This window comes from Berghia stephanieae, chromosome 5 (genome assembly GCF_034508935.2).
Source record: "Berghia stephanieae isolate SIO BIC M18660-M18661 chromosome 5, UCSD_Bste_1.3, whole genome shotgun sequence".
NCBI classification, from domain to species: domain Eukaryota; kingdom Metazoa; phylum Mollusca; class Gastropoda; order Nudibranchia; family Aeolidiidae; genus Berghia; species Berghia stephanieae.
Window position 1 is genome coordinate 23,794,663 of NC_088364.1, and position 20,256 is coordinate 23,814,918.

Sequence of the window (20,256 nt, forward strand, 5' to 3'; positions counted from 1 at the left end):
GTAGTAGTAGTGTAGTAGTAGTTGTGGTAGTAGTAGTAGTAGTAGTATTAGTAGTAGCAGTAGTAGTAGTAGTAGTAGTAGTAGTAGTAGTAGTAGTAGTAGTAGTAGTAGTAGTAGTAGTAGTAGTAGTAGTAGTAGTTAGATTTATCACGATAGAAGTAGTGATAGTAGTAGTAGTAGTAGTAGTAGTAGTAGTAGTAGTAGTAGTAGTAGTAGTAGTAGTAGTAGTAGTAGTAGTAGTAGTAGCAGTAGTAGTAAAAGAAGTATAATAGATTGAAAGTTGAATGGATTGATGACCAAGTTGATCGACCATGAAGTTCATACTTTCATCAAACCCTCGCAGCATTTTGTTTATTTATTTTTATGTAAGTTTTGCTTACAACGCGTCTGTTCTGTCCCCGAAATGCCAATGCTTACTGTTTTCTCATATAATATACGCAATATAATATGGAAACCCCGTATATCGTCAGTCTCTCTATTCTCCATCCATCCGATAACTGCTGACATCTTAAATTAAATACGATGGCGGCGATTAGCCACTAAAAAGTGGCTGTTGTCTGATCTGCTCCTAGTAGTCTGTGGGTACAGGTACCTATCATGGCTAGTAAAGGCCCAAACAGAGTGGACGCGGACGCGTCGCCGACGCGTTGCGCTTTCGGCGCGTGGGTTTTGACGCTTTGATTCCGCGGCGCTTCCAAGACGCCTTTGCGAACAGAGTGGAAGCGTTGCATTTTCTGTGCATCTTTTGTCACTTTGACTTTTGGTTGACAGATGACAATGGAGGAAGAACGTGTTCTTCAGTGTTTGATGCTACGATGGTTAAGTAAACGGCGAAGATATAGGCGTAGATATTGGGTCCATAAAATAAATCAAAGGCGAAGCGTATATGGTGAGTACCACCATCTTATAGACGAAATACTGTCGGACGAGGAAAGATGTATTCGATACATTAGGATGAAACCCTCAACTTTTCAGCTGTTGTTAGACAAGATTGGGCCTTTCATCACAAAAAGAACGACCAATTTCCGAAAGCCTTTGCCGCCAAAAGAACGTCTGGTCATCACTTTAAGGTAGGTTTAATTATGCATTAATATGTGTGTGGTTCTATTGTGTAGTGGTTAACTTCAGATGCTTGGACAGGTTCGATTCCCTGCTTCGTTGACCAGATGTTTTCACCCCACTCAAATGCAAAATTAGTACCAGGTCATTGTGTTTGTCCGCACAAAAATTTGTCTCAGGTCTGACAAGCTGCTCATATTGTCCATAATGTTGAGGGTTGCTGTTGGCTTGAAAACCCATGTAAAGTGTCTTGAGCATGTACAGTGCTAATACGCTATAAACACTCGCATTCAGGAGAAATAGGGACTGTTTGTTTGCTTCTTGGGGGTTTTAGGGCACTGTCCTGGTCAAAACTATTGTAATAGCGCCCAAAATTCTGCTTATTGTGTGTCCTAAATGTTACACGTGCTTTGTCCGTCAGGAGTAGCACTGTAAATAGCATTTATCAAAGGGGTGTTTGTTTGTTAAGGGTTTAAGGGCACTTGCGACTTACTTAGGTCATATAAGTGCCCCTGTGAAAAAGTAAGAATGACAGCAATGATTTGTTTGTTGAGGGTTTTAGGGCACTTGCGACACAATAAGGTCATATAAGCGCCCATGGGAATAAGTAAGAATGACAGCAGTGAGTAAAGAAAGCGGTGAATCAAACATGACGAGACAATGGGGGTTTGAAGGGATGATTTACAATAAAATATCATCCCTGGACACCACAGAGATCCTTTTAGAATGGGACAAGACAGCAAACGATGCCCTCCAGCCCCCAACAGAAAAGCTCCCAGCAGGCACAGACCTCAAGAGAAAAGACTGGGTGGCGTTGAACAGAGCTAGAGCAAAGGTGGGAAACACCGCCACCAACCTCTTTAAATGGAAAATCTCACCGGGCACTGAATGCCCATGCGGTCACCCCAGACAGACCATGGACCACATCCTGTCCGAATGCTCGCTGGGACCTCACTGCACCAATGCTGACCTGAGGGAATGCAACCAGACTGCCCGGGACTGGCTGACTCACTGGCGCGACAAGATATGATGATGACCACAGAGATGATTTTACATCGAAATCCTACTAATCATCTCAATAAAAATGCATTACACCATTCCCTGAACGACAGCCAGCTTCAAATGATCCACAAAGTGATCACACACACAGGAATTTCTACCGCCCTTTGTGTACAGAGTACTCGGTTCATCTAATGTAGCAAATTAACCTATGTACAGGGTATCAAGTTGACGCACAGGAACCGCTGTCGCTCCAGGTCAAGTTCATACTTGTGATTCACCACTCAACAAAAGTAGAAACACAGAAACGAAGGAAAGAGGAGGGTGCAAAAAGGATAAAGACGACAGTCAAGCACCTAACAAGAAGTATGACCACACCAGAGCCCCGCCTACCGCCCGGACCAAGGGGGTGTGGGGGGGGGGGGGGAGGGTGGTTACGAAATTCATATTATCATATTGTAAGAAATTTACCACTACAAAGAAATTTTAAAAATAAAAACAGGTTTATTGATTGATTAAAGCTGATTGGAAGTATTGTTTAAAACAAAAAGAGTATATAAAAAGAAATGAATTAATTATTAGAATGAATAATGCACAAACCCATCAAGGTAACACTTAAAAAATTGTATCTTTAATCTTGAAATTCGGGGTATTGTCGATACTGTGATTGAGTTTGAGAGATGCCTTCATAGTTGGGCATAGTTTGTGATGTTTCAGGTATTGAGCCTTGATTGTACTGATGGTAATGAATATCAAGAGAAGAATCACTGACAGTGGCAGTATTGGTACTGGAATAGGATTGAGAGTGAATATTTTGATCGTGCCTGTTTTCTCCTTTCCTCATGTACCTCAGCAATAGCATGTATATTTCTGCCTGGCACTCTACTTTATCCAGGGGGCTCAGTTGTTTGAGTTTTGGGACAAGGCTTTGGCAGAAATGTTCTTCTTCACTTAATTCTTTCTGTTTGTTATTACCCAAACGTTTTGTTGCCTCTAGCATTTCAATGTCGAAACGAGACTGCGATGATCGCTGCTGAGGAAATAGCCTCCTGGCACGCTTGGCGACATTTGTGCGTTGTGGTTGCCGATCATCGCTTTCTAGTTCAGGGTCTATCAACACTTCCGTCTCATCATTTGGAACATCGGATGGTGTGGATGTCTGTGGCCTAGGTGGTTCCATTGAAAGGAAGGGCGTGTTGTCCTGGGACGCTATATCGTCCCCTGCGGTGTCCTCTGGAGACAGAGGGTCCATATTGCTCGAAGTTTTCCTATCAATAATGTAGGGCTTGATGAAGAGCATCCGGTCGAAGAGGTACCATTTTTTCTTCACACCACCAGCAGATCCAGATTTCTGTGGCTCACTTAAGGCCTTCAAAAAATAGTCCCTCAATTGCTTCCACCGCTTTTTAGCATCAATGTCTGTGGAAAATAGAAGTAATAAAAGTAATAAAAATGATATTAGCCTATGTACTTAGCGCAAAAATCGGGCACGGCAGGAAAAATTCTTCCATGTTTTTAACAAAAATTGCGTATACAAATCCGCTAGGAAAACTCCTTCTATATAATCTTAGTACTTTCAGCCATTCAGAAATAATACGCACAAATGAGTTTTTGTGCAAAATTTGGGATATTTTCCCTGCCGTGCCCGATTTTGATGGGGTTTTCTTGTGCGCTAACTAACTACACTAGCTATATTATGATATATTCAATCAAATGATAATTTTGTACTTTTGGCTTTTTCAGGTTTCCATGTTCTGGAGAGAGTCATGTTTCGCTATCCTTCCATTTTCGAGCCGGCGTTTCAACCGTCAGAAGTATCACGACAGAAACATGCAGTGTTTTGTGGGATGTACTTCAGAGGGAAGTCATGCCTACCCCAGACCGACAATTGTGGCTAAAAACCGCTCATGGTTTCAATGAAAGGTTTGATTTCCCAAATTGTTTGGGTGCTGTCGATGGCAAACACATTCGGATCAAGAAGCCTAACCGATCTGGATCAAAGTTCTACAACTACAAAGGCTATTTTTCCATTGTGTTGCTTGCTGTCACTGACGCAGATGGCAAATTTATCATAATTGATGTGGGTTCATGCGGTAGCAATAGCGACGGTGGCGTTTTTGCTCGCTCTGAATTTGGAAAAAGACTACTGGCCGACAAACTAGATTTGCCACAGGACACAGAGGTACCAGAAACAGGCATTACCCTTCCATTTGTTTTCGTAGCTGACGATGCCTTTCCATTGAGAGAAAACATGATGAAGCCTTTTCCCAACCGCCAATTAACATTGGACAAAGAGATTTTCAATTATCGATTATCTCGTGCGAGAAATTCAGTTGAATGTTCCTTTGGAAAAATTTCGCAGATGTGGCGCATATTACTACGTCAAATTGATGAGCAGCCTGATGCTGCTACAGACATAATCAAGGCCATCACCGTGCTACATAATTTCATCCTCATACAAGAACCGACTAGATCTGTGGTACAACGTGCTGATGACGATGTAGCTGAGCCAACACACGATGGAATGCAACAGTCGAGAAACAGAGCAACCAAAAGTGGGATGCAAGTGAGAGAAAGATTCAGCAACTATTTCTTATCCCCCCAAGGAACATTGCCGTGGCAAAACAGAAAGTGCTTTAACACATGATAAATTGTCTGTCAATAGATTTATCTCAGAGGGGAAAAAGGAGAGAGAGAGAGAGAGAGAGAGAGAGAGAGAGAGAGAGAGAGAGAAAGAGAGAGAGAGAGAAAAAGAGAGAGAGATAGAGATAGAGAGAGAGAGAGAAAAAGAGAGAGAGATAGAGATAGAGAGAGAGAGAGAGAGAGCGAGGGAGAGAGAAGAAAGTAATTGAATAAAATTGTGACTTACCACTGCACCCGACTTCACTGCCAACTTTCTTCCACTCAGCATTGATGAAATTCCTGTTGCTGTAGTTTGGATCTTCCTTGTTGTATAAACAGGTTCTTTTTTCAACTGCTTGAAGTAGTGCTTCCGTCTCCATTTTGATGTGAATCACGAAAACAATACAATTTTTTGATTACACACCACCAAAAGAGAACACGTCTTGTGCGGCAGCGAGATGTGACGCGGGTAATTTTATTTCAGCGGCAAGTGCACACGCGGCACATTTTTTTACCGCTGCATCAAAAAAACACCCCGCCTCCGCACCGCTTGTAAAACGCGTCCACTCAAATGCAGCACACAGTCCGTTTGTAAATAAGATTTTCACGCGTCAAAAAAATGCCTGGAAAACGCTTCCGCGCCGCGTCGGCGACGCGTCCGTGCCCACTCTGTTTAGGCCCTAAGGCAGTTGAGATGCGCGACTGTTAACGAAAAGCAGCATATGGGAAAAAAATGAGACGAAAAGCAGTATCTACTGAATTTGAAAGATATAGGGCGGCACAAAACAGCTTCGCTCAATAGATCGACCGCCAGTGTACCTCCTGTACGAAATGGATATATTATATGGTCGATATGGCCTGCTGGGGGAATAAATTAGATAAATATTATGAAGTTCATTAAGCATGGTAAATCCATGGAAATGCGTTTTGATTTATACACCTGCTAGACTACTCCGATCCCCAAATGAACGACTGATTAGTATTAGGGTGTTGGTGATGATGATGATGATGATATGATGATTATGATGGGAACTAACAAAGAATACACAGGCATATAACATTGGAACATTTCATATTCAAAGCTAACGTTTTACTACTGTAGTGTTCATTGACAGATGGATGCGAGTGTATCATAGAAATAGACTCTGTGTGTGTGTGTGTGTGTGTGTGTGTGTGTATGTGTTTAGTAGGCTTTAAATGAAGTCTTGTCACGCACGCGTGATACACCTACACGAATTTCCCTGCTACCCAGACAAACTAACATCTGACAAGGAGTGAGGGACGAGGCACAGATAAGAACACAGCATTGCTCGAATCAGTGTGCAAACGTTGGCGATTGGTATCGGACGACAAACTGTCTGGTATCATTTGAAATGATTCGAAAGACTCGTTTCCCCTCCGCTCGCTCGTCTCGGCTTGTCTGTCCCGCTCGCTCGATTTACCCGCTCGTTCGTTCTTCAGGCATTTTGATCGAACAATTATTCGTGAATGGCGCTCGAGCGTCGATCGGGTAAAAGCGATCGAATAACCCAACACGACCCACACTGCAGACGAACCTTGGACCTTCGGGTACCTAATGAATAAATGAATGATATATCCAAGTTTAAGCATGTTTCGACTCCGGTTGGATTATTATTCAGTTTGAAGAAAGGCCGAGGGTGAGATCAATTGTGTTTTATCATTAGCCAGAAACTGAGTCAATCAATGAATCAACTCAGCACAGAAAAAAAAAGTTTCTAACACAAATAAGCTGAGCTCTTAATGATTATTAAGAATTTCTTTATTAACAATAACAATGACAGGTTATTATCTATTATCTAGGCTAGATAGATAGATAGACGCCAATTCTGGAGGTTGTAATTACAATGCTTCCGATGTGAAACTGAAAGAAAAATAAATTTTGAGAATAGAATGAAGAAATTAACTTAGTCACTAACATGCTCACAAACTCAATCACAGATACATTTATATTCATACGCGAACATACACACATACACCGATATTACTTATTCTAACCAAAAAAAAGTTGTTAATTAGTGAGTTTAACAAAAATTCTAAATGTAAATCACACATGAAACCAATGTCATATGTAAGAGCTGGCAACACTGATTACAAAACAGTTTGAATTTTGTTTCTAGATATCTTGATTAGAAATGTGGCAGTTCAAATTCAAAGTATGAAATTCCGACTGATTTTTACCCCAAAATTACCATTGGAAAGTTGTGACCGAAATCGCGTGCCATTCATTTAATAAAAGGGAACTGTGTTTTCCGTCCACCAGTGGACTGAATACACAGCTCTGTTTTTCGTCCACCAGATTGTCTGTTCCAGGACATTTTTCACAAAGATGAAGCATACATTCTGGATTTTCAATATTTTACGTAATTATTCAGATTAGTGACATTTATCCCAGGAACAGCTAATATGATTAGTTTTGAATTTTGATGCATTTCACTAACAAAAGCTGAACGCGTTCCCTTTTTTTGGTCCTACAGTAATATATTATTTTGGGCCTAAGTTCACAGAATTTTGATCAACCAATATTATATTGAGTTATTGAGGGTACTTTTTAAAAGATTCCGCATGCAGTTCATTCAAATTAACAAGTATTAAACGCTTTTGCACTTTGGTCTTTTCCCCGTCAATTGTGACCGAAACATAGTCTTTCCAGGACACAGCTACGAATATTCATCGTTGTTATAAAAATTCAATTAGGCTTTTCTTTAATCTTATCTGCTATTCTTTTCCTTCTTTTAGAATCGGGTTCAGCATAAAGTCCTTTCTCCTTATTTAACTTTCTCACTTTTTTCACAAGTTATTTTTAACTGGAGAACATTCCAACACACAAATTGATAAATCTAAAGGAGCTGGATATTTTTTTTTCATTCATGCCACCCTGATATATCTGAATGAGTGTGTAGTCTACAATCATTGAACTGGTGATGCATTATTTCGCACTTTTTTTCAATAATAAAAAAACTGAAAGCATTGAATTTATTATCTTTTAAGAGTTTGTCATAAGCCACATATTTTAAGCTTTGTTTGTTATCTGTGTAGTGTATTATAAGTAAGTCGATTTTGGGGGTTTGAATAATTTATTGAGTTATGCCCCTTTGTAACCAAAGATTGAGATACTTAGTTTTTTTTGCAGGTGATTTTTACCATGAAGCACCTCAAAATACAAGATAAGCTTCCATGTGCTTATAGAAATAGTGTATTTGCACAATATATCTATTTTTGAAAAAAATCCCAGCCGACTTCTTTGACCGTTTTGAGCCTTGAAGATGACAAAAATTTGCGATTTTGGTGCACGTCGCAGTACACTATGCACTATTGTTCGAAAAATTGTAGTTCCAGTCCAATATTTTTGCTATATTATGTTGGACCATTTGTTATTTATTGAGATACAAATCATCAATGACCAAAAATGAAACAAAGTCATGAAAATAAATATTGAAAAAAATTCATTTTTTTTTTTGCCGAATAGCACGGGGAGCCATATTCAAGGGCAGATCTCCAAAAGTTGATAAATATTTTTATTTCCCTTAAAATAATTGTAATCTATGCTAACAGTTGTACAGGATTACAACATTTGAGAGAGTTAGCTTGATTAATAAAAAAGCTTATAACCTCTCAAAAATGGACCCACGAGCAAATTTGATTTTGACTCGTTTTTAGACTAAATTTTAAAAAACTGTAAAAAAATCAAAAATCGATATTCGGAACTGAAAATTTGGTTTCCTCCATGTCTCATAAGTATCTTCAATTGAGCCAAGTTTGAGGAAAATCAAAAGGGGTGTGATTCCCAATTTCCAAAAATTTGGTCCACTTGACATGGAATGGCCCATGATACAACTAAATCAGATAGACTCGCTTACAAATCATTATATGTAACAACAACAAATACAACACTACAACTACATAACAAAGAGGTGACTTACAAGGAAAAAAAGACATCATCTCCAAAAACAAACTATACAATAATTGTTTCCCTCTCAGCCAAGGTCTCTGGCCAGGGCCAGAACAAAACCAAGTAATTTTATTCCAAGACAAGAACAAGTTGGAAAACGTATATGGGGATAGGATGGAAAAAATAAAAATAGCAAGTAATCTCCCTGTCCATGATAGGGGAGGGGGGGCTGTCAATTACCATTTGGGGACAAGTTCACCATTTAAAATGCATACGTAGATAGCATAGTCTGATACAATTTGGCTGACATATACACTCAAATGGTTGCAAATGCAAAATGTTATAAAACCTAACATATGTAGAGAACAATAAATGCACCGTTTCCTTCAAGATCCCAGGCCTATGCTAAACCAAATGGTCCTACTGAAGAACAGGACACATAGAAGTGATAGTAAATGACATGGAATCCAAATGATATAGTATTTAGGGATAAAGAGATAGCTTAGTCAGGTTATTGACCCATGAAGAGTCCACCAAGAGGGGTTGTGATTATGACGAGTTGCGGTCGTTTTAATGAAAGAGAAAAAGGTATACAATATATAAAGGACGATTCTAAATATGCCTGAAGTCTTGGGTCACAGGTGCCTAAGAATAAAGCCTAATATGTCCCAAGAGCAGTGTACCCAATGTTTGACTACTAACTATCACACTCACAAAAGACTTTGAGTTGGGGTTTCTCGGCAAAAGGGAGATATGTTCTAGATGGTTATTCATTCCCATATTTAATTAAGACTCTCAGCGTCAGGGAGATGATTTACAAAAAATATAAAAAAAGTAAAAGTACCACTTCTCACAGACACAGCAAGTGCTGGACAAAACCATTTAACTATCTACCTCCCACTATATGATTCCAGACAGGGGGAACCAAATGGTCTCAATCCTGTTCCAGAACAAGAACATGGAACGAATAAATGTTACAAGGGCGATGGGGAAGACAGCAAGGTAGAGGGCCAATCAACAACCAGCCCAAGACAGCAAACTTTCCCCTACCCTAAGGGGAATTCCACCCACAGAACACCAGGACGAGGACAAAATCTCACAGAAATACCTATTGGTATTAATTATCCCCCTATTATTAGAATTAGAAGACGCTACTGTTATATTTCTGGAATATAATTTCAAGTGGCTGTTCATGAATTTGAGAACAGATTACAAAGATGCAACAAGTGACATAAAATGAAAGCAATACTGAGGGAAAAGATTAGACAAATAGGTTGTATGTAGTTTGATCTAATTCCAATATTTATTAAACGATCTTATTTCAAAAGGCAATACAATACGTAATGAAAAGTGCATGGTAATCAAAATAACAACTATACTAATAATAATAAGGAGAAGAATAAATAATAATAATAATAATAATAATAATAATAATAATAATAATAATAATAATAATAATAATAATAATAATAATAATAATATTGACGAACTGGTTCCACTGTGCAAACATTTGTAGTTGCCTACTTTGATCCTAGGGTCCTCCGTATAGTGCCGCTCATCATTTTATGAATTTGTTTGCGTAGGTAACAGTGCTGCCACCTGTTCCTTTTACCCATGTTTCACCTCTTCCTTTCCTTAGCTCGAGAACTTTCAGGAATTCATCTGATGTCTTAAACCTTCTTCCAACATACAAATCAAGACAAGAACTTGCAGATTCATGCGTCTGAGTAGCCATTGTTCAAATGATAGGCAATGAAAAATAGACTAGCTCTACAAGACAAATGACAAGGAATGATTTTGAAAGAAAAGGATGTTGGAAGAAGACAAAGTCAAGACTGCCAGGGGTGGGAGGCCTGAGGCCTCGAGGCACAGCCATGCTCGAGGCCAGTGTTCGATGTGAAAAGTGACCAAATAAAACCTTACTTGGGCAAACAATACTACAACTCTGATCTCCTTGGAAAACTGATCGTTTTTGATAATCACAAAAATTCTAACGGACTAGGAACATTTTTTAATAGATATAAATGTTAATTCAGATTGACTATAGAAACATTTTTCTCTGTGTGGCCAAATTGGCCAGGCCCATGGCCATCTGGCAGCCATGGTAAGAATCTCGTCAATAATTCATATATTGGTATCGAAAATAGAGATCTATTTCACGCGCCTGATTTCGAACAACTCTCAATCAAGACTTCCCGAAAGTAAATTATAAAACGCTGTAAATGATATTATTAAGCCATTGAATTGTCATAAATCATATGCCTGTCCGTTTCTAATGATGCCCATAATAGGCTTATTATCAATGTCGTCAGTATTGATTAAGGTAACAAGTATAGACGATATTTGGTCCTTTTAAAATATTTTTATTTCCGGTGGACTGAATACACAGCTGTGATTTCAGTCCACTGGTGGACTCAATACACAGTTCCTAATAAAGAATGGTTAAATCAGTCAATATGGAGTTCTTATTAACAGATTGTATACCAAAATGTTTGTCTTATCGAGGAGAATGCATTTACATCACAATAAAGAGGAAGATACAAATTTCAAAATAACACATTATTACATAATATGATGCAAATGTTACAAAATTTAAAAATCGACTAGACATAAGAAACATAATTTGCTATATCACTTTTGGATTTATCCCCAATATTTCACTGAAACAATTGCAAAAAAAAATACATAGAATAAAGAAAGGTTTGAGACTGACTTTAAATGAAAAGATATAAACATGTTGCATAATGACAAAATTATTTTTATCTCTGGCAATTTGATTGCATAAATAAGATGGCAGAATGAATAAGTTCAAGTAAATTGAAAAGGATTCACACAAAGGCAGTTTGTCTATTTTAATCGGAAGGAAAGTTCTAGCTTTTAAAAATTCTGCTAAACCGCTTTGGGTTTATTGCTATTACTATTACTTTATTTGTACTGACGGTAAAATAATTTTATTGCCCCCCTCCCCCCTTCCTTTTCTCTCTCAATGAGTGGGTTGTCAAGATTTATAACTAATAGAACTTCTTACCATAATTACTATGACCTTTAGAATGTGAATACAAATGATAACAAATACACTTGAGCACAGAAATCTCGAAATCACGGAAATCTCAAACTCAGTACAATTCCCCGTTTTAATCCTTCTATTTCATTAGTATTGGCAACACGAAAATCTCGAACACTTTCCGTGATCATAATGGAAATCTCGAACAAACTGGACTTTCCCTTGCAGTCTGTTGAATTTTTTTTGTTTTGTTTTTTTTGTGATGTTGAACGGAAACAAAAGATGCCATCGCTCTCCCCATAGCACTAAGTGTCAGTTAATGTGTAACTCGTGCGTGTGTGTGGCATATATTATGTGTTTGTGCATGCTGACCTGACAGGGAATGTTTGACCAGCTTCTTACACACCCGCACTCCATCGTTAGCTCACTTTATGGTACTTAATCTGAGGTACCAGTACATCGCAAAATGACCAGTATCGTTGGGATGGGAGACTAACAAGACGTTTTAAAATGATATAATCAATTAGGGGTGAGGTGAGCGCAATGCCCTCCCTCTCTCTTTATCTTGCTATGGGTAAGAGGGAAGAAAGAGCATGAGGGAGTTAAGTGATAGTGATTTTTGGTACCGGATACGTAGTTAATGACGTCGCGTGCTGAGTGTGTAATCCACAATGCGATATGCTGGCTTTGTCTTTTTATCAAGCACACGGAGTGGGAAGTGTCATTCCATTTTTGTAATTGAACAAGACAAGAAGGTGACCAAGAAAAGGAAATTGAATTGTCTCACTATCGACTCTTGAGAGAGTTCACAATAATAGAGAGTTATCATTATAATATGACTTTTATCAAGACCATCCACATTTACCTCCCTCATAGTCTTCCTCATATCCTCTGTAAAATACTCAATATGGAAAACACGAAAATCTCAAATAGGCCCGGTCCCGACTTGTTCGAGATTTCCGTGCTTGAGTGTATTTTTAGACCACCTGAAAAAGAAAGCAGAAGTCATCTGATGGAAAAGTGATATGGGAGCGTGAGACACTAAATGGCGATGGAGAAGGGATGTACTAGTACACTGATAGTGTGCTGTTCCCTATTTGAACAAATTCCCCTTTGTCTTAGTTATTCTTGGGTGTTTTAATTATAATTCTAGAACTTTTTACTATTCCATTTTCTTCTTTTTACTGGCACCAATTTGACCTAAATGTGTTGCAAGCGCCATAAAAACCAGAAACAAAAACTCTGTTATGTTGGTCTTTGCTGACGTCCGGAAGGTATCAATTTTTGTGGACAATAATACTTTATTATTATTATTATTATTATTATTATTATTATTATTATTATCATTATTATTATTATTATTATTATTATTATTTTATTATTGCCAGATAGGTTCCTGCCAATATTCAGTTTTCTTTATCGGCAGACATGTTTGAGAATAATGGCAGCCTATTCTAGACGTCTAACTTTGAAAAATTGTATTTGTGCAATTTCCACAGATCATTTAAAGTTAAAGGGTTTTAAAACGATACGATATTAATATGAACATTCACAAAAGTCCTTCAAGTTTTCGCCAAGCACCAAGAAGTCCACTTTCTCTTTATAGAGGGATTTGGATGGCATGATACGGTCCTGCTTATTTTGTTTTGTTTGTTTTTTTTGGGTGTTTTTTACCCTTTGTTTTGCTTTCTTTTGTTTTCATTTAATTAATTATACCTAATTATAGTACCTAATAATGATGATAATGACAATAGTATAAGCAGCCACAATTATTAGTATTATTATCATCATCATTATTATTATTATTACGGCTACTACAACTGTTATTGCTATTGCTATTAGCTAATACGAGACTGAGTCAAAAAGTAATAGGACTAATCTCCTACTGAGTTAATTTCTTTTTCATGTGACGTCATATTTGGCTTAATTGAACTTACATATAAATATATGTACTCTGTAAACCAAAAGTTGAAAATTGTAATTCTGTCAAATTTTGACAAAGTGATGGCAGTTCAACAGTGAAAATACTAATTGAAAGAGATGCTAGACCGAGGAGCTTTTGGGAGGCCTCCCAATAGCTTCCTCCACAAATGCCCATCAGCTACAGAAAGCTGTAATTTAAAATTGAATTTCTTGTTTTCGAAGAAGAAACCTCAAGTAACATTTTTAAATGCCTTGAGAAAGTTTACAAAACTCAGTCATTTTGTCGAGGCAGTGTTTCTAGGTGAGTTGAATGTGTATCTCATCATTTAGAAGAAAATGAGATGCAATCCAACACCTAATCTGACATCCCCTCAACCATGTCTTTATCTGACAAATCTCAGTTGCCATCCATACAGTGTCAACTCAGTGAATCGAATAAAAGACAGAAGCATTGATCAGATCTGATAGAAGAACTTCTCTTGATGAGATAGTAGGAGACCTTGAAATTAGTCATGGAAGTGCTCATCAACTTGTCAAATCCTTGGTCTACGCTCGTCAGGTACCCAGGCAGTTAATCAACAGTGGGAAAGGGTGTTCCGAGCTTCCCCGGTTAAATGGGAGATATGACAGCTTTCTTAGTAGAATAATCACTGGATATGAAACCTGGCTTCATTATATATGAACCTGAATCAAAGAGACAAGCAGTGAAATGGCAACGTACCTCTTGGTCCAAAGACCAAAAACTTCAAAACTGTGAATCAGCTGGGAAAGGTATGCCAACAGTAATTTGGGGCATTAGAGATGTAATCCCCATTGATTTCCTATCACAGGGTGCCGCTGTGAACTATGAACGTTACAAGTAAACCTTGAAGCAACTGACTGAAAGCAAGAATTCGTTGAGTTAGACCAGATTTGGAGATGTAACAAGTACTGTGTCTTCATGAAAATGCCCTTCCACACACCCATGTGCCAGGAAAATGGAGATGATCATATCATTCTGACGGACAATGCTGTCTCACCCTCCTTATTCTCCAGACTTGACACTGTCAGACTTCCATCTTTTTGGTCCACTGAAGGAGGCAATGAAGGGGCATTGCGTTGAAGATGATGAAGAAGCCAAGACAAGTGAAAAATTGGCTCAAAGTTCAGTCAACTCAGTTTTACGAGGATGGGATACATTCCCTTACAAAAAGGTGGAGTGTGGCTATCAAGATATGCAGTATTGAGAAGAAGCATTCTACTTGGCTAATGCCAACCTTTAATTTGAGGTATGATGCCAGGTATTGATTCAATTTGTTTTAAAGTAATAAGCAGAGTCCCAATACTTTTTGACTCACCCTCGTACTACTACTACTACTACTATTTTTATTATTACTAGTGGAGAACCTGCATTATTTGCGGAGAAATAGAGCTATTACGAACAGGTAGTCATCTAATTATACTACTGTATTGTGGAAATAAACATAAATCGAGATGAATCCTCTTAGAGTCAACTGGCAAAAGAATTACCCTTAATTTAAGAAAGGTTGGCAAGTTACTCTTCCACTTTAATTTTAATCTTATTCTGTTGAGTGTTATTACGCTGAGCAGTATTCTAAATGTTGAAAGAAGAACAAATGGTCTTAGATTTTCTAATGGTCCGTTTTTCTTGTTTGGTTTAATCAACAGAATTAGTATAAGTTTACCGGAGCCGAGATCAAGATGTGTTTTATGTTCGAACATTCCATTAAACATATTAGTAATGTGTGGTTCAGTTAGGCATTTTAGCTCCTCTGCTTTGATGGTGTCTTGTGATTGTTAAGTTGGTAAATACCTCAAGATCGGTTATTGGTTCTTCCAGTCTTGATTCAGGGTATTCGAATGGTTCTATCTGTTGTACTTATTCTCGAAGAAGGCTTTAACTCTTTCAACTATTTGTTGTCATCACAGGTTAATTTACCCTTATTAAATAATATAGGATAACTTTTTTGTTTCTGTTTAATGTTTTTAACAACTTTGAATATTTCCATACTGTCTGGAGCTGTTTCTATTTCCATTGCCATGTTGTCGATTTTGCTTTTATAATTGACAATAGATTGTGCTTTGATTTTATGCATCACTTGATTTCTCTGTGTTTTCCATTCTCGTTTTAGTTCTTCATATTGTGGTAACTGTTAATACTGAGTATCAAGTTTTTGTTCTTCCGAGAGTTGTTGGAGGATTGGACAGAAGTTACTTTTGAAATTCATTGTCTTTGGAAGAGTTTCATCTCTGACCGAAATGATAGTGTAGATCAATTTCTGGTGTTGTAGGCAGGGTTTGTTTGCACATTGATTTGTAAAAGCTCAAGTTTGTTTGATAGTTTGTTTTTGAATGCATTTTGTATAGCTTCATCTTTTAGGCTAGTAAAATCTGTTGCTGGTTTTGGCCTGGGTTTGAAAAATCTTGGTGTTTTACTTTTGAAAGTAGTTACTAACAGTCTGCTGTCAATGTTTACATTTGTTCCAGAAAATGTCCTTGCATTGTTCAGGTGTTTTTTGTAATGATATGGGACAATAATACTGTTATAAATCTTTACAATATTGTCATCCACTTTCATTTATCCTTCTCATGTAATATACATTTGGTTTTCTGCGCAAGTCAATTAGGCGTTGACCATTATCATTCCTTTTTCCTTTGGAATAGTTGCCTAAGCAATATTCACCTTCTGATTTCTGGCCTATTTTTGAGTTAAAATCTTACTTTTTAATACTGCTAACCTATCATGAATGATCCCGTGTTTCCAGCTGTGGTAGCCATGCCTGAGATATTAGAAACCCCAAGCCTTCCTGTCTTTTTGTGTGAAAGGTTATTGGTTGATTCCCTTCAATGATCTGTTCTGTTTCGGGTCATTTCATTTCTTGAAGGCATACAATATTGAGATTGTATTTCTTTAAATCCTTGATAAGATTTGTAGTCTTAATATAAGATTATCCATGTGCATTGAATGATGCAATATTTATTTGCGATGATTTGAGGTTTTCCACAGCAAAATATAATTGTGTTTTCAGTTCTGCTTTAAATGTAAACACTGGTGAAAGTGATAAATCGATAATTGGTCACTCACTCGCATTGGCGCGTCTGTCCAAGAATACTATCTATTCATTTCCTTCCTTCATCGAAAAACACCATTTGTTCATGAATTCCAATTTTCTGGCATATGCCAGAATTCCAGTTTCATAGCTCCCAAAGTGGGCTGATTCCGGTTTCAAGTTTTCTGAAATATGAAAAGAATTTCCAGTAAATTTAAGAGAGAAAAAAATTTACTTTTTTTCAAGTGTTTATCAGTTGTTTGTCATTCAACAGGTCCGTGAAACCAGAAATTTGTGAAAAAATAATGGCTGTCCCAGAAAATACGGAAGTTTACTCTTTGTCTCAGAAATGTTTTAAAAAATCGACCAAAATATTACAACCTGGGATTAAGACGTTTATGCAATCATGAACTACTGTGACGTCATCATCATCGTCATCATCCCTATCACCACTACTGCAACCACAGCCACCACATCATCATGATCCATACCACCAATACTATTATAACCGTCATCATCCCTACCACCACTACTACAACAACCACCACCACATCATTCCTGCCACAACTATTACAACCACCACCACCACATCATATCTCTACCACCACTACTACAAAAACCATCACCTCATCATCCTCACCACCAATACTTTTACACAGGTTATCATTCTGACCACCACCGCAACAGCAACAACTACCACTACTACAACAACCACCACCACATCATTCCTACCACCACTACAATAACAACCACCACCACATCATCATTCCTACCACCTCTACTACAACAACCACTACCACGTCATCATCTCTACCATCCCTACTACATCAACCTCCATTACATTGTCATCCCCAACACCAATAATTTTACAACCGTCATCATACCTACTACCACTACTACAACAACCACCACCACATCATTCCTACCACCACTACAACAACCACCACCACATCATCATCATTCCTACCACCACTACTACAACCACCACCACCACATCATCTATACTACTACTACTACAACCATAACCACATCATCATCTCTACCACCACTACTATAACAACCAACTAGATTTTGTTTTGATTAATTATTCTGAAATTTCAGATTTTTTAAAGGCTTTGTATTTACATCCCTGCATGTATAGCATAGCTTCGTAGAAAAGCATACAATGAAAAGTAGGTTTTAGAGCTTCTTAAGGGAAGTATTTTCAGGTTTCGATGGTTGACCAAACCTGGATTTCAGACTTCGGCACCCTCAGTCGCTGGCACACATGCATTTGTTCGAGAGAACATGCCACCAGATTGTGATTTAACATAAATTAAATCACTAACAAGTCGAACCAACACACACAAAGCTCACCTTTAGATTTATATGTGCAATGGAGTCCAATCACGGAAGTCCGCCTTTAAATTATTACAGTAGAATTACTTGAAACCGAAATTTTGGGGACCTTCTAAACCATTTCGGTTTAAAGACATGTTGGTTTAAAGCCAGTTCCCCTTTTGCTATGTTTTTCAAGGGTAGAAACTATTTAAGGAATTTGCTCATTTAATCGTATCATGGGTTTCCCCTTAAATGGAGTTGTTGAATAAATGCCATCTTCGTAACCATTTTAAAAATGATTTTTATTTTAATTGTTTTTTGTTTTTTTTTGTGTATTTCAAAAATATTTTTGGGGTTTTTCCTTTTTCATTCAAAATTGTTGAAAGAGTTAAGTTCGGGATGCCGTGTTTCTTTTACATATCTCCGTCTTGATCAACTTTTCTTTCATTGACTTCACATAGTATTTTGATTTTAAACTCAAACGTGTAAGCATAGTGCTTTCTTTTAGACATCTTTTAGTAAAATGTAAAGCTAAAATAAGATCGAAAGTTCTTGTGCGATAATTGATAATGAATGATGCGCAGCTACTCAGAGGTGAAGTGAAATGGAAATGAAAAGGAGTGTCAATGCTAAGCCGTCTACTACACACACACCCCTTTTGTTGAAAAGCCATTAGGTTCAAAGGCCCAATTACATAGAACCTCCCCCTCCCCTTTAGCCCATCACACACACACATTTAAACTAAGTGGAAATGAAATGGCATGTCAATGGTAAGTTGGCTAACCCCCCCCCCCCCCCATATTGTCATGTTGAAAATTTGTCAGTTCCAAAGCATCAACACATGAGTGAGAACATCTCGCTTACGTGATTCTACACCCCAACTCTCTCTCTTTCCTAATTTTTCGCCAGGCACCCGCTGTCTTCCTTTTCCAGTCTGTGCGACTGTGGTGTTGGCCAAGTCCAAGTGCAGTGATTGAAGTGTTTGCCTCCCCCCAACCCACCCATCACCCTCATCTTATACTTACGCTCTGTTTAATATCGCCGGGCATTATTACGTGTGGCCTCCTTCCCGAATTTTTGAAGAAAAATAGAGAAAGAGAAAAAGGGAAGGTGCTCTCAAGTTGTTTCGGTTTAAAGAAAGTCCTGCTTAGAAGTATTTCGGTTCATCGTAAGAAATTAGTACAAAGATAATGAAGAAACTAGTGCAATTTATTAAATTCTTTGCGGTTTAAGGTATTTTTCGGTTTAGCTTCTTTCGCTTTAAAGTAATTTTACTGTATTATGATTTTATTTTTTAAAATTATTATTATTATTATTATTATTATTATTATTATTATTATTATTATTATTATTATTGGGTTTGATTTAACATTGTTGTAATGCAATGATTGGGGAGTGATTTCCATTACAACAATATTAGATCTCCAAATGTCACTTTCATCAATCCATCGTTATAAGAGGACTGACTCTAGGCATATGACATCAGTGCCATTAATACAAAACAAATTGAATTAGAGTTTGATCAGTACTTTTTTTTCTTTTTTGCAATATTTCAATTTGTATTGCTCCTTTAATATGGCATATAATGAATGTGTTCATTTCTAACTGAAACAGAGCCATTAATATCAGAAGAATGGGGGCCTGGACAATCCTTGGGTCCGTGGGTGCTGCTGCTGTTGCTGGTGTGGCCATTCTCTGCAATCTTCCAAATAATCCATTTGTTAAGTCACCAGAAAAAGCTACTTTGGACTGGTTGTCAAATACAGACTTGCAAACCTTTGACAGTGAGCCCAAAATGATAAAGGTAAATTTTACACTTATATTTCCATGAGTAAATCATGTTTCTTTATAATTAAATTATTTACAATTTAAGAATAGAATTAGAAATTCATGTAAAGCGCTTTGAGCACGTTTAGTGGATATTGCGCTATATAAAAGCTCATTAAAATTTTTTTTTTTTTAAATTAACCACCTCTTTAGCAGTTTGGTCAGTTTGCTTCTCTCTTCACATTTTGATAGTCTCTTGTGGGGGCAGGGACATAGACTCCTCGAGACTTGGAGAAAAGTTGCCAGGCTTCTGTACCAGCATTGTACCCGTTGGGTGGTGGCAAATCAACTGAGGTTGAGAACCTGCCTAACATTGGCGATGCTTCACCAGATTCACATGTCCCACAAGTGCACGATGTGGACAAGAACCCAAAACTACAGAACATCTAGTTGAGGATTGTGTTATGACGAGGCTACTAGATGGGTTTGTGACTGTACACAAGTGCAGCAATGATTTCATTTCCTGGATAGATCATCATAACATAGTAGTGTGAGACCATTAGAAGCAGCTGCTCTTCATACTATCTAAAAATAGAATAAAA

General features: G+C 37.7%; 1 protein-coding gene and 1 long non-coding RNA gene across 8 annotated transcripts in view; one reads left to right on the plus strand and one right to left on the minus strand.

Moving 5' to 3' along the window:
• The first annotated feature begins 6,144 nt into the window (after positions 1 to 6,144).
• LOC144972623 (peroxiredoxin-like 2A) overlaps positions 6,145 to 20,256 on the plus strand; it is a 51,631-nt gene continuing 37,519 nt past the window's right edge. The window contains exons 1-2 of one of the 7 annotated variants that reach the window (XM_078914072.1): positions 6,145 to 6,338; positions 19,502 to 19,691. In XM_078914072.1, the coding sequence (XP_078770198.1) occupies positions 6,265 to 6,338; positions 19,502 to 19,691 (264 nt within the window). In that variant the 5' untranslated portion in view covers positions 6,145 to 6,264. Of the gene's footprint in view, positions 6,339 to 10,229; positions 10,695 to 11,779; positions 12,129 to 12,205; positions 12,350 to 12,574; positions 12,869 to 13,008; positions 13,224 to 19,501; positions 19,692 to 20,256 lie in introns of those variants that run through there. The other 6 variants (XM_078914078.1, XM_078914076.1, XM_078914077.1 and 3 more) reach the window with 6 other exon arrangements.
• Positions 13,271 to 20,256, minus strand: part of LOC144972626 (uncharacterized) — a 71,040-nt gene continuing 64,054 nt past the window's right edge. The window contains exon 3 of the long non-coding RNA XR_013645386.1: positions 13,271 to 16,752. This is a non-coding gene — a long non-coding RNA (uncharacterized LOC144972626). The remainder of the gene's footprint in view (positions 16,753 to 20,256) is intronic.